The 13,498-nt window shown below is 41.8% G+C and overlaps 1 protein-coding gene across 3 annotated transcripts in view; it reads left to right on the top strand.

Annotated features, from left to right (window-relative positions):
- LOC144233773 (phosphatidylcholine translocator ABCB4) overlaps positions 1 to 13,498 on the top strand; it is a 69,023-nt gene that overhangs the window by 54,416 nt on the left and 1,109 nt on the right. Inside the window, exons 21-26 of one of the 3 annotated variants that reach the window (XM_077766808.1) lie at positions 2,162 to 2,262; positions 3,897 to 4,037; positions 7,241 to 7,397; positions 8,897 to 9,094; positions 10,057 to 10,095; positions 13,022 to 13,357. In XM_077766808.1, the coding sequence (XP_077622934.1) occupies positions 2,162 to 2,262; positions 3,897 to 4,037; positions 7,241 to 7,397; positions 8,897 to 9,094; positions 10,057 to 10,095; positions 13,022 to 13,357 (972 nt within the window). Of the gene's footprint in view, positions 1 to 2,161; positions 2,263 to 3,896; positions 4,038 to 7,240; positions 7,398 to 8,896; positions 9,095 to 10,056; positions 10,096 to 12,805; positions 13,358 to 13,498 lie in introns of all 3 variants that reach the window. The other 2 variants (XM_077766809.1, XM_077766810.1) reach the window with 2 other exon arrangements.

Raw genomic sequence — 13,498 nt, 5'->3', positions numbered from 1 at the left:
ATCTTATGGCTGTGGGACTGAGTCCTGTGTCAGGCTCTGCACTCAACACAGAGCCTGCTTAGGATTCTCTCTCCTTCTCCCTCTGCCCCATCTCTCTCTCTCTCTCAAAAAAAAAAAAAAAAAAAAAAATTGTGTGTGTGTGTGTGTGTGTGTGTGTGTGTTTGTATATATAATATATTTATAATGTGAGAAACTGGAAAGTTTAGATGTTAGCAATCAGTCATAATTCTTTTTGTTTACTCTGTCAACTCTTGATTTAACACAGAATAAGGGTTAGAAAGAAGGTCCTGGAACATCCCCCACCCCCCTCACAGTTTTTTGGGTTATGTGAGAGTTTTTTGTTTTTTTGTTTTTGCAAAAAGAAAAGCTCTTACTAACCTGAGTGCAGATTAATCATGGTTAAAGTACCTCAGGATTTGGGATCCATTTCCATTTTCATTTTTCAAAAGGGCTTGGTAATGAGGATGTTGACTCCTTGGCTGGTAAGGTGGTGGGGAGAGGCTGCATTTCATCTCCTCAACACAGGCCCTGCCTAATGACTAAAATTATAACCCTGCTGAACCAGGCCTAGCCCATGACCAGAAGATCAAGAGTTGAGTGTGACGTCATTAACAACTAGCTTCTCCTTGTGTGAATTACAAAGCAGAGGAAACAGTAAGCATAATGTGTTAGGAATGTGGACTTGGCAGCAGATAGTCTAATAGGGAATCCTACCCGATTGATTAGAACTTCAGCAATGTATTAACTTCTCTGTGCCTCAGTTCTTGCATCTAGGAAAATAGGATAATATTTAACTCACAGGGTTGATGTGAGGCTAAGTGGGAGCATGTCAGTTAAGTGAAGTAACACCTTGCACATATCATTACCATGAGATTTTTCATTTCTGATTAAAGATAGGTTATTCAGCCTAAAGTATCAAATATCTTGCCTTCAGCTGGTTACAGAGAACTGAGGTAAATGTCTTAAAGCTGATCAAACAAAAACATAAAATCTTAGGCTCTTTGTGTTAATAGTTGAGATGAGTCAACTATTATTAAGTGGGTTTTATTTATTTAATTTTTTTTTTTGAGAGAGAGAAAGTGGGAGCAGGAGGGGCAGAGAGAGAGGGAGACAGAGGATCCAAAGCAGGCTCTGCACTGACAGCAGAGGGACAGATATAAGGCTCAAATTCACAAACCATGAGATCGTGACCTGAGTCCAAGTCGGACACTTAACTGACTGAGCCACCCAGGTGCCCCAGGAACTATGCTTTAAACTAAGCCACAGACCATTAACATTAGTCAAAGGTGGTTTGGCTGTAAACACAAAAAAAAAACAAAAAAAAAAAACCTGCTCCAACTGGTTTGGGTAAAAAGGATTTTGAGATAAAGACACAGAAGTGCCGGGAATACAGATGGATTATATTACTGTAAAATCACCAGCGGGTCCTCTCTTAGAGCCACAAGCTCCATTGTGTCTGAGTCTCTTTATACCTTTGTTCCATTCCTCCCCTGCTAAATATTCTCACGGGCTTCCTCCACTTACGCGGTGTGGCTCCCCACAAGGAGACCTTCATTGCTGAATCCACAGGACCTCCCAGGTCTAACAGTGGCCTCCCCAAGTCCAGGTGTCCGTCCCTAGTTTAAGGGGGGGCTTAAGGCAGAGTCATGTTGTCTATAATTGGGATCTTCCGTCCAGTTGTGAATGACCAGTTTCTCTAAGTAGGCATATGTGCGTGGAGGAAATGAGCATCGCCTGCAGTGAGCCCTTAGGAACTTAGCATAATGCTAGGACTGTCTCTTTGAGGGCCTTACCCTGTAAAGAAAGCAAAGCCACAAAAGGCTGTGACTGAAACCAGTCAAGTAACTGACTGAGGGCAAGGCTGGGAATAAAACCCGGTTTCTGGTGTCCAGACCGCCATGTTTGCTCTAAGCTTGTCAGTTTCCCTGGGCATCTGAAGACTTGCCCACCGTGTTTGGTACAAACAGATTTTCTTTTAGGGTGCCCAGTTTTGTCCTAGAGTTCATCTTGAAGAACACATTATGTCATCGCTTTCAAAACTGAAGAAATTAAAAACCTGTCAACATAACCTTCAGGATTCTGACAGAGCCCTAAAGTGTGTATTCTTCATTATCTAGAAATGAAAGCCCCACTTCTCATCAAGATCTGTTCTACGTTACAGATTGCAACAGAAGCAATAGAAAATATTAGGACCGTTGTGTCCTTAACCCAGGAAAGAAAATTTGAGTCGATGTACGTTGAAAAATTGTACGGCGCTTACAGGTAATGAGCATATATGAGTGTTGCTAAGAGCTAGTGCCTTCCGGAAGCTTAATTATTGTTCTCAAAAGATAATAAAATTTCTGCTCAAACAACAATAGGACTGTGAGGATGATAGTTTCTCAGTGTCTTCCTAAAAATAAGTAGCTTTTTGATTGGGCTGTAGGATTGGATTTTTAGATCTCCTGTAGAAAGAATAGGTGGGTTCGCCGAGACGTAGACGGCACAGAGGACTGTGCAAATATATGTTCCTCAGTGCAGGCAACTCAAACACCCAGTGTGGGTGATTAAGGATAAATATTAGGGAATTCCTCAAACATTTATTTTCTTGGAACTGTATAGACTGAACTAAAGATGAGACTTACTTGGTTGGACTATTCCATTTGTTCTCTGGATGAGGACCAGATCGAACCTACTCTGAAAACACAGGTCTCCTGTTTCACTGGTTCTTATTCGAGCAGTTTAAGAAACTCAGCGTCACTATTTGTCACTGGTTTTCAACCAGGCAGGGCCTAGTTTTACAAACGGATATGTTTTAACCGTAACAAAAATGAAGACAACTTACAGTACAAGTTTGTAGACTAGAACAATAGTTTGAACACTTATAAATTTGAAAAGGGAGAATTGAAATTCTCATTTTATTCCATCTCGTTAGTTATGTACACTTCATGAAGTAATTTTCTCTCCATTTGATGTTTGATGTATACGTATATGTGCCATTACCTAAGACTTCTGGTTAATTTGAACTTCAAGGGAATTAAGGAGGAGTCCACTTTTAATTTGATGATAATTTGAAGATTGAATAGCATTGTAAATTGTTGAATAGTTTGACATCTTGACTATGCTCACAGCATCTAAGTTAAAATATCCAAATCAGTAATATTTTGAATTTTTCCATCTTTCCAAATGTCTTTCTATTCTAATCGGGGAGAAAATAAAAAACAGTTCTTTTGGAAGATGTAGAATACTGGAGTATATATAATGTAGCTATACTGATAAAGGATAGCATGTGGTCTAAAACACACTATGTTGGGGCTGGTGGGATGTAGCTCGGGAAGGAGCTTCTGATGTGTGTCTGCATAAACCTCACTGACCCTACTTGTCTGGATCTGAAACATGAATTTTGACATACAAGGCTGTAACTGTCACAGAAGGCAAGATAATAATAAAGAAATTACATGGAGACCATTCAAACTTTAGTCCTAACTTTGACATCCTCCATATTTTTGCAAAAATAGGTTTATATCATAGGGGTTGAATATCTGATTGGCTAGATATTAACATGTAATAATATCAGAAACTCTCATTTGGACAACCAATATGAGGTGCTTTGCTAGACATTTATATTTGTTTAGTCCTTGAAAGAATTCTGCATCATGGTGGTTATTCCCATTATAAAAATTGGAAAACGTGATACACAGAGAGGTTGTCACTCACTCGAACTAACAGAACTGGAGTCAGAATATAAAAAACGGAAAACAAAAAAACCTCTTAAAAATAAACATTAAAAAAAAACTCTCAAAAATAAACATTAAAAAAAAAAAAGAAAACAAGCCTTAGAAGCTGTCACTCTTTCTATGACAAAGTGCTGAGAGAGGCCAAAGACAGGATTATGAATATACTAACTTGCCTTTCAGGAATTCTGTGCAGAAGGCACATGTCTATGGAATTACTTTTAGTATTTCACAAGCATTTATGTATTTTTCCTATGCCGGTTGTTTCCGATTTGGGGCGTACCTCATCGTGAACGGACACATGCGTTTCAGAGATGTTATGCTGTAAGTAAATTTAAAAATAGATTATTCTATAATAAGGTTTCAGTAGGTCTATGTAAAATTTGGGAGTAGGAGGAAACAAACAAAAACCTCACGTGTTGTAAAACGAGGTCAGAGAGTTGAATCTACCACAGAAATCTAATCTTGATAATACTCCAGGTACAGTTTAAACACCCGAGTGAACTAAAGTTAACCAAGCCCCTAAACATGATCAGTTACCAGAATTGTACTCATTCACAGAACTCCAGTCAAGAGGAGAGCAAGGTTTCTTACTGGGAGTGTAGGCAGAAGTAAATCATAATGAGAAAATTGCTGGTTACCGTGGACTCAAAACAGAGGGTTAAGTAGCTTGCTGTTGATCTGCAACCACAGACGGCACTGACGTTGGGATGGGAATGCTTGACTGAAATCTGACAGAGGCTCGATTCCTCGGACCAGGCCTGGGGTGACCTTGCCGGCATTGCCTCGCAGCCTCTCCTTTTTTCTCCGTTTCCAAGGCTAACCAGTGGTCTTCCGAACGGATGCATTCCTCTTTTCAAAATATGCTAAATACATTCAATTAGATTGCATTCTTGTCTTGCCAAAGGGAAGTCGTTCTTTTTAAGATCACTTGTGCCCTGAGGGGATGATTTTAAAGTAGTAGGGAGCTGCCTTTTTTGGTGGGATGGGGGTGGGGGGACAGGGTCAAGACAAAAAAAGCATTTTCATCCAAAATTAAAATAACTGTGAAAAAAGTATATATAATGTTCGTAGCATTCAGGATCCCAGCAGGAAACAGATGCCCCTTCAAAGTGGTAACTAAGAGTCCGCTAAAGGGTCTGCTTACAAAGGGTGAGAAGCGTCAAGGTGAGCTGTACCCAGGGCTGCTGACACCTCAGCCGTTCGCAGCTAGGAACCAAGCCCTGAGAGCCTCCGCTTAAAGAGCCCCAGAGCAGGGGAGGGTTCCCAGAACACTGCGTAGGGGGCGGATGTGGTCGCTGGTTGGAGGGGTGCCAACACCACCACCTAACAAGACAGAAGCCAACGAAACACATACCCTCACCTCACGCTCCTCCAGCCCTCCCTTCCCCTGCTGGTGCCTTTCATTGCCAAACCCATCAGAAGCCAGAGGACAAGAAAAACCTTTTGACGCCATCCATGAAGGTCAGCCTCTCATGCAGGGAGTGAGATGGTACAAGATGGGGGTGGGGGGTAGAGAGCAGAAACTTTTTTTGTTTCTACTGATGAGGGAGTACGAGGCAAGGCTGAAGGCAAAGCAAAAACTAGCACCCCCATCCCCCCACCCCAGGTGGGATCTGTCATATTCCTCAGACACCCCTGGCTACCCAAGAACAAAGGTTTAAGTGCTTGCCATGGTGATGTGGGAAACTAAGGCCAATGAGAAATTAAATCCCCTTACTGCCTGCAGCCCACTGACCAGTCCTTGAAACCAGCAGAGTGCCCTCCCTCTAGGAGCTCAGCTGCCTGCTGATGACACTTTGCTAGGTGCAAAAGAGAATCTTAGCTTATTATCCCAACCTCGAGGATCCTGTAAATCTACTTCCTTTATCTCAACTGCCCCAAGATACACGCTGGCAATCATGCCCCAAGCTTATGCCACCCTCCTCCCCAAATACATCTGAAGGGTCTCATGACTGGAGTTTTATTAAATGGAAATAAATGGCATTTTCCTACCAACAGCTAGCCGTTCAAGGTCCTGGAAACCTTACTTCCAAAATCCCTTAGAGACTTAAGTCTATCCCTAACCCTCTCAACCTGAGGGTATATCTTGATTTACCTGTCATGAGCCCATACAGCGCTTCCTGCCCATGGGTCCTGTCCCTGTGCTTTAATAAAATCACTTTTTTGTACCAAAGACATCTTTAAGAATTCTTTCTTGGCCGTCGGCTCCAGACCAGGCCACTATCATCCTAAAACTTCATCATTACCATTAATAAATTCTGGGTAATTGGAAGACAACTTTTTAATCTTTAATGCTAAAGCTAATTTATAGGCTATATAAGAAAGCTGGGCAGCAACATGTGGGCTCATCACTATTTTAAAATTTAATTTTTGGTAACTAAACTTAAGATAGAGCCTTATTATACCCACCATTTCCCCCTCCCCATATTTAAGTACAAAATATGTACTTNGTATAGGAGGATTAGGAGGAACTTAACTGAGGACCATGGGGGAGAAGAAGGGGGGAAATAGTGGGGAGAGGGAGAGAGGCAAACCATAAAAGATTCTTGAATGCTGAGAACAAACTGAGGACTGATGGGTGGGGGGAGGGAGATGGGCATGGAGGAGGACACTTGTGGGGATGAGCACTGGGTGTTATATGGAAACCAACCTGACAATAAACTATTTGTAAAAATAAAGTAATGCAAATCACTACAAAAAAATAAAGTGAGGAAGGATGGAGAAAAACAAAAAAATATGTACTTAAAATATATTTTGATATCTTAGATTTAGAAGTTTGGGACATGAAATTAAGTTCTCCAGTACTGCTAGATAACAATTTCCCTCCCGTCCCCTTTTTCTAGGGGAGCTCTGATGTCAGAAGGTAAATAGCTTTGTGGAGATGCAGATCTCAGAATCCTTAGCCCTTCATAAAAGATCCTATAATCTATTCCCATTCTTCCAAGAGAAGATCATTGGAAAGTAGAACTTTAGGGCAGTGCCAATAGTTACTTGACTTGTACAAGAAAACCTAGTTCTAGTAAAAGCTTATTTTCTCTAACAAAATTTCTTTAACTACAGTGATTAATACTCTTGGGAGCCTAGAAGAAACTACCAACTGGAAGTCAGGAAACATCCTTCTTGTTGGAGGCTGATCAATGCTCCCCGCCCCCCATTATCACCCCAGCACTCTGTACTTCATTCAGTTTCCTCAAGTCTAAAAAGGGTATAACTAGTTACTAGAATTACTTGAGTAATTCACAAGTCAGATTCAGTTATAAGCCACTTCCTGAAAGAGAAAAACCGTGGCAAGTTACATTAACTCTTGCCTCTCTTCTAGATGTCCTTTGTTAGTAGAATTTCATGGAAATGTTCCTAGTAGTCTTGGTGGAGGGGCGGGGAGGAGGAGGCGGCAGGCGGGGATTGGTGGAGGGTGCCTAAGGGAGTAAAGAAAATCAATACTGGTAAGTAGTATGTCTTTGGACTTTCAAATATCACAGAGCTAATTATGTAAGCTAATTTTTCATTCCTCTACTATCTTCCAGGGTGTTTACAGCGATTGTGTTTGGTGCGGTAGCTCTAGGACATGCTAGTTCCTTTGCTCCGGACTATGCAAAATCCAAGCTGTCTGCAGCCCACTTATTCATGCTGCTTGAAAGGCAGCCTCTGATTGACAGCGACAGTGAAGAGGGCCTCAGGCCTGTGAGTTCTCCGTTGCCTGATGAATGTTTGCTTAATTTTTCCTAAAGATTTGCTGCCTGCTAGATTATAATCACAGGATAAATTTGTAATGATTCTATCAGCCTATTTTAGCTTACTCTGGGATACTTACAGGGCTAGTGTTTGGCAAACATTCTTAACAGTTTAACATTTCATAAGGGGTTTCAAGGATTCTGAAAGATAGCACATTGAAAGCAAAGAAAGAGATGCCTGGGCTCAGTTAGTGGAGCATGTGACTCTTGATCTCGAGGTTGTGAGTTCAAGCCCCCTGTTGGGCGTAGAGCTTATTTAAAATTTTGTTTTTAATTTTAAAAAGGTGAAACCTCCCGTATTGAATAAAAGCCATAATAATGAACTTAAAACAAAAAAGTTTACATACTCCAGATGTACAGAACTGAGTAATTTCCATGAAAACTGTTAGTTATTTCTGCATAAAGGCCTATGCATGTAATTCTAAAGGTAAATGCAAATAGCAGTTGTGGAGGGGCACCTGGCTGGCTCAGTCGGTACAGCGTGCAACTCTTGACCTCAGGATTGTGAGTTTGAGCCCCATGTTGGGTAGAGATATTACTTAAGTATAATCTTTAAAAATATTAAAAATAAATAGCAATTGGGCTTTAATCACATTTTGTGGAGAGCAACTGTGCTCACCACTATACCACCAACACCAGCCTTAATCACATTTTGTAATGACTGAGTTAAATTGGTAAGAAGTCTCCCTTATTCACATTAATAATCCTAAACTATCCCCAAAGTTAATTCAAATTTGGATCTGAGTGTTCTTTGTAGGATATGAGCAGCTGCACATTCTAACGCACAAGCAGTAGGTGGGGAAAGAAATGAGGAGTCAGACAGTTTTTCTGGGACCTGTATTAAGTATGTCACGTGCTAAGAAAATTGCTGTGCCCTGTGAGTGAGATAAAGAGGTGGCCGGGGGGGCATCTGGGTGGCTCAGTTAAGTGTCTTGATTCTTAGTTTCAGCTCAGGTCATGATCTCACAGTTTGTGAGTTTGAGATCCACATTGGGCTCTCTGCTGTCACCGTAAAACCCTCCTGGGATCCTGTCCCCCCCAAAAAAAGTAAAAAAAAAAGTGGGGGGGGGCGCAGCCAAGGTTTGAGACCAGGGCTGTCCACCAATGCTTCAGGCAGACACTGCACTGAACTCCCAAGCCTTTGAGCCTTTGCCACTGGTTTGGCTCTAGCCTCAGAATTATCATTTGGGAAATCTAAATAGTTACCTAAATGAACCAGAAATTGGGTTTAGAGAAAAACTCTAACGTGACTCTATTTAACTTTTATCTCCTATCTTTTTATGTAGCAACAACTTGCTTTCGATAATAACTAGTGCCAACACTTCGACTGAGTATGAATTTTGTTTTTCTACTTTATCTTTGCTAAAGTTGCTGTGAAAGACTTCTAATAATTATCAGACCAATTAAAATAGCAACATTAAACTTTGGTTTTTTGTTTTTGTTTTTTAGGATAAGTTTGAAGGAAATGTGACCTTTAATGAAGTCGTGTTCAACTATCCCACTCGGCCAGACATCCCAGTGCTTCGGAGGCTGAGCCTGGAGGTGAAGAAGGGCCAGACGCTGGCCCTGGTGGGCAGCAGCGGCTGCGGGAAGAGCACGGTGGTCCAGCTCCTGGAGCGGTTCTACGACCCCTTGAGCGGCACAGTGGTGAGCACGCTTTCTTAAGTTTGTAACTTGATTTAAGGCTTTATTTCAAGAGGCCAATAAACCACTGTTCTTGTAATGGAAAAAACTGGACATACAAAGGCCTATAATCATAGTTGATATGATGGCCACGTGCTATAAACCTCAAACTGGCCCCCCAGACAAGTAGGTGGGCACAGTGGGGGAACAACAGCTTGACAACACTGTGTAGGTGTGCTGTGCTAATGCTCTGGGGGGAGTAGTTTCTCTACTGAGAGGTCAAGACTAATTGTACTTGTTTGTAATCCTTCACCCAGAAGGAAGCGGCATTCTCAGCTAATACATCACGAGACTCTTCTCGAAAGCACCATGCCTCCTTCTTAAAGCAAACAAAAAATCAAAACTCGTCCCAAAACCATACTCCCAAAGATGGTGTCCTTTGAACTTGTTTCACTTTGCAGTCAACTCTTGTCCTTGGTGCTGTCAGAAAGGGAAATGGGCAAAGTTTAAGGCTGGTAGTTCTCAGAGGGAAAGAGTGATAGAGGCAGGACAGGAGATAACCAGCTTTTGGAAACCGGGGGCCACATACTGAACAGCTTTTTTAACTGGTCCGCCCAGAAGAGGGGGATAAAGTCAGATTGAAAGGCTGGAGTCCTTCTGGGAACAGCAGGTAAGAGTGGGACAGCTAACTGCAGACTTCCTAAAGGTAGGATGGTACACTTGCCTGGAAGAGGGCAGGTAAGGACGGAGAAGAATTTGGAAAGACAGGGCCCAAAGTGCTACCATTTTGCCAGTGGGATAAAGAAAAGGATGGCCTTATCTCCATAAAAATCATTTTGTTGGCCTCCAACAGTAGAAGCGCTTAAGAGGCTGGGAGGCTTGTTACTTCACAAACTGACAGTGCCCACATGCAACAGTGCTCCAAATGGTTAATCTATTCATTTACAATTTGGGGGTTTTTTCTTCTTTTTAAGCTCTTCTTATAGTTTGTGGACTTTGGTTTTCAGCTCCTAGACGGTCAAGAGGCAAAGGAACTTAACATCCAGTGGCTCAGAGCCCACCTTGGAATTGTGTCCCAGGAGCCAGTCCTGTTCGACTGCAGTATTGCTGAGAACATTGCCTACGGAGACAATGGCCGGGTGGTGTCACGGGATGAAATTGTGAACGCAGCCAAAGCAGCCAACATCCATCCTTTCATCGAGACCTTACCCCATGTAAGTTAATGCGTCACTTCTTAGGATGAAATCACAGTCAACTGCAGATGATTTTCATCCTCCACACAGTTCCCAAAGTTACACACCAAAACAGTCTTGGAGGAGAATGTGTCTATTTAGTAGCACCGAGACCTTGGGCAACACACAGAACTGCATGATGCCAAGTTTCCTAACTGGCAAATGAGAATATTAGTCATCATGTCTAGATCTTATACACGTGGGGAGAAGCAAATGAGGTGACATTAACTGTAAACACCGTATCTCAGGTTGCAAACTGGTGGTTGTGGGCTGCATTCAGATTGCCAGTCACGTTTGATTTATCCCTTATGGCACTTGGGTTTCTAATGATTTTTGAGACAAACACTGACATGCAGTTTTAAGGAACGGAGACTTTATGTACCCTTTACCTCGTTGCCTCCAGTGCCATCTTGCCCAACTGTAATGCAGTATCACGACCAGGAAGTTGTCACTGATGGAATCAGCTGAGCTTGCTGAGATCCGTCAGTCTTAGTTGTCATCATTTGCTTACGTTTAGTTCTGTGCAGTGTTACTGCATGTGTAGACTCCCCCCACCGGCATCCATGATTTGCTTAGAGGTCTGGTTCTGTGCGTGTTGTTGCATGTGTTGACCCCGCACCCCCACCCTTACTCCCAGCATCTCTCATGTTGCCGTTACAGTCACAAACCTCTCCCTCTTATCCTCGCTCCACCCAACCTGTGGCCAACGACTAACAGTTTTCCATTTCTCTAATTTTCTACTTTAAGAACGCGACATAAGGATGCACAGACTATTGAGATGAGCTTTTTCCATGCAGCATAATCCCCTGAAGTTCTGTTCTCTGTAGTTTATGCTTTTTTATCTCTTTAGTGTCATGACATCCTGATAGTAGGATGAGTAAGACTGCACGGTATGGATGTATCTGCTCGTTGGACCCCTGACCTGTGGACTAGGTTGTGTCTAGGTTTTAGCTATTGGAATCTGCTCTGCTTCTGGGATACATGCTCCCCAGTGCAGTTGCTGGACCATATGGCAATTGCGTGTTTAGTTTTCTAAGAAACTGCTAAACTGTTTCCCAGAGTGTTGTGCCCCCTTACATTCCTACAGGTAGGGATGAATGACAGCTCCTCTGCATATTTGCCAAATGTTGTAATTCTGATAGATGTGTAGGAATATCTAATTGTGGTGGATTTCCTAATGACAAATGTTGAACATCTTTTTACATACTTGTCATCTCTATTTCCTTTTTGAAGTATTTTTTAACCAATTTTTTAATTTAAAAAAATGGGTTCTGAGAAAGATTTTAGTTATTAATCCTTTGTCAAATATATAGTTTGCAAATATTTTGTCCCAATCGATGGCTTTTTTTTTTTCATCCTTTAACAGGGTCATATGCAGAGCCAAGTTTTTTAATTTTGATAAGAACTATTTTTCTAGCCCTAGGTCTTAAAAAATTCCTTTTTTTCCTCAAAGTTTTGATTTTTACATTTTAATCCATACTCTAAACATTTTTATAAGGTTTTTCTTTAATGTTTCTCTTTATTCATTTGGAGGGCGTTACTCTTGTTTCTTTGGTCCCCAACTCTCCCTTGTTAGCTTATTGTAGCTGCTGTGTCTATAGCCCAAGTACAGTGAAGTCCTATGGATTTGAAAAATGAGAAAAGGTTCAGTGAAACAATGTTCTTCAGTAATTGGTAAAGGTGAGTCGTCCTGCAAAGATTTAAAACTCTTAAGTGATGGCAGGGATCATTCATCCTGGAGCTTAGCTTGCATCTAAGTTTCCACTGAATTAAGCTGAAATAAATCTCAACTATTTTTACTATTTCTCTTCTGCAGTAACCAGCTTTCACCCTCACACATTGTCCACCCCTCCATGTTGGTTAGCCTTGCTCACCCTTAACACCTAGTCATTGACTTCAGGTATAGAGTTTGATTAATAGAAAAACTAAAGCTTCAGCTCTTTACAGACATCAGGCTTAAGGAAATTAATTCACATTACTGCATAAGCCCTACAGTACTTTTTGGACCCTTTATCCTGTGTTTTCCCCCCCCAGCCTAGAATGTTCTTTTTCATGATTCAGCTTTCCAAGTTCTGTACAAGGGTTTCTTTCCTTCTTGCATCGCTTCTTCTCCTGCTTTATTTCTATAGTTGCTGTTTGCTGCTTCTGATCTTTCATAGCATGTTGACTATACTGCTCATTTGGTACTTAATTGACCTTATATTGAGTTCTATATAGGTGGTTTTTCTCTTCACATTATAAATTCCTTCAGGGTAAGAAGAAAAAAAAGTGCCTTTATTTTTATATGGGAACTTAAGTAACAGGTCTTCTAGTTTGATCCTGAAAATGAATATTCTATTAAGAGGGGAAAAAATATTAAATGGATCACCAAGTAGCTGTTACATAAGCTTTTGTTTCCAAATATATTTTTCCTGATATGTAGAACTGTCTAATGTTGAGAAGTACAAGTTTATTCAGATACCATTAGTAATGTGGAGGGGGGNTTTTGACGCCATCCATGAAGGATAAGTTTGAAGGAAATGTGACCTTTAATGAAGTCGTGTTCAACTATCCCACTCGGCCAGACATCCCAGTGCTTCGGGGGCTGAGCCTGGAGGTGAAGAAGGGCCAGACGCTGGCCCTGGTGGGCAGCAGCGGCTGCGGGAAGAGCACGGTGGTCCAGCTCCTGGAGCGGTTCTACGACCCCTTGAGCGGCACAGTGCTCCTAGACGGTCAAGAGGCAAAGGAACTTAACATCCAGTGGCTCAGAGCCCACCTTGGAATTGTGTCCCAGGAGCCAGTCCTGTTCGACTGCAGTATTGCTGAGAACATTGCCTACGGAGACAATGGCCGGGCGGTGTCACGGGATGAAATTGTGAACGCAGCCAAAGCAGCCAACATCCATCCTTTCATCGAGACCTTACCCCACAAATATGAAACAAGAGTGGGAGATAAGGGAACTCAGCTCTCAGGAGGTCAAAAACAGAGGATTGCTATTGCTCGAGCCCTCATCAGACAACCTCAAATCCTACTATTGGATGAAGCTACTTCAGCTCTGGATACAGAGAGTGAAAAGGTGTGGCCTCTCCCCTCATGTTCCATTTAATCTGTACAATAGTTTTTTGGGCTGTCAACCATGAAAAAAAGTAAATGGAAATTTACTGGTTATTTTGAAAATGTTTTTTTAGAGGCGCCTGGGTGGCTTAGTCGGTTAAGC

Source organism: Crocuta crocuta, unplaced genomic scaffold (genome assembly GCF_008692635.1).
Source record: "Crocuta crocuta isolate KB4526 unplaced genomic scaffold, BGI_CrCroc_1.0 scaffold165, whole genome shotgun sequence".
Lineage (NCBI taxonomy): Eukaryota > Metazoa > Chordata > Mammalia > Carnivora > Hyaenidae > Crocuta > Crocuta crocuta.
The sequence above is the reverse complement of the archived record's forward strand: the minus strand, read 5'-3'. Positions and strand labels throughout refer to the sequence as shown.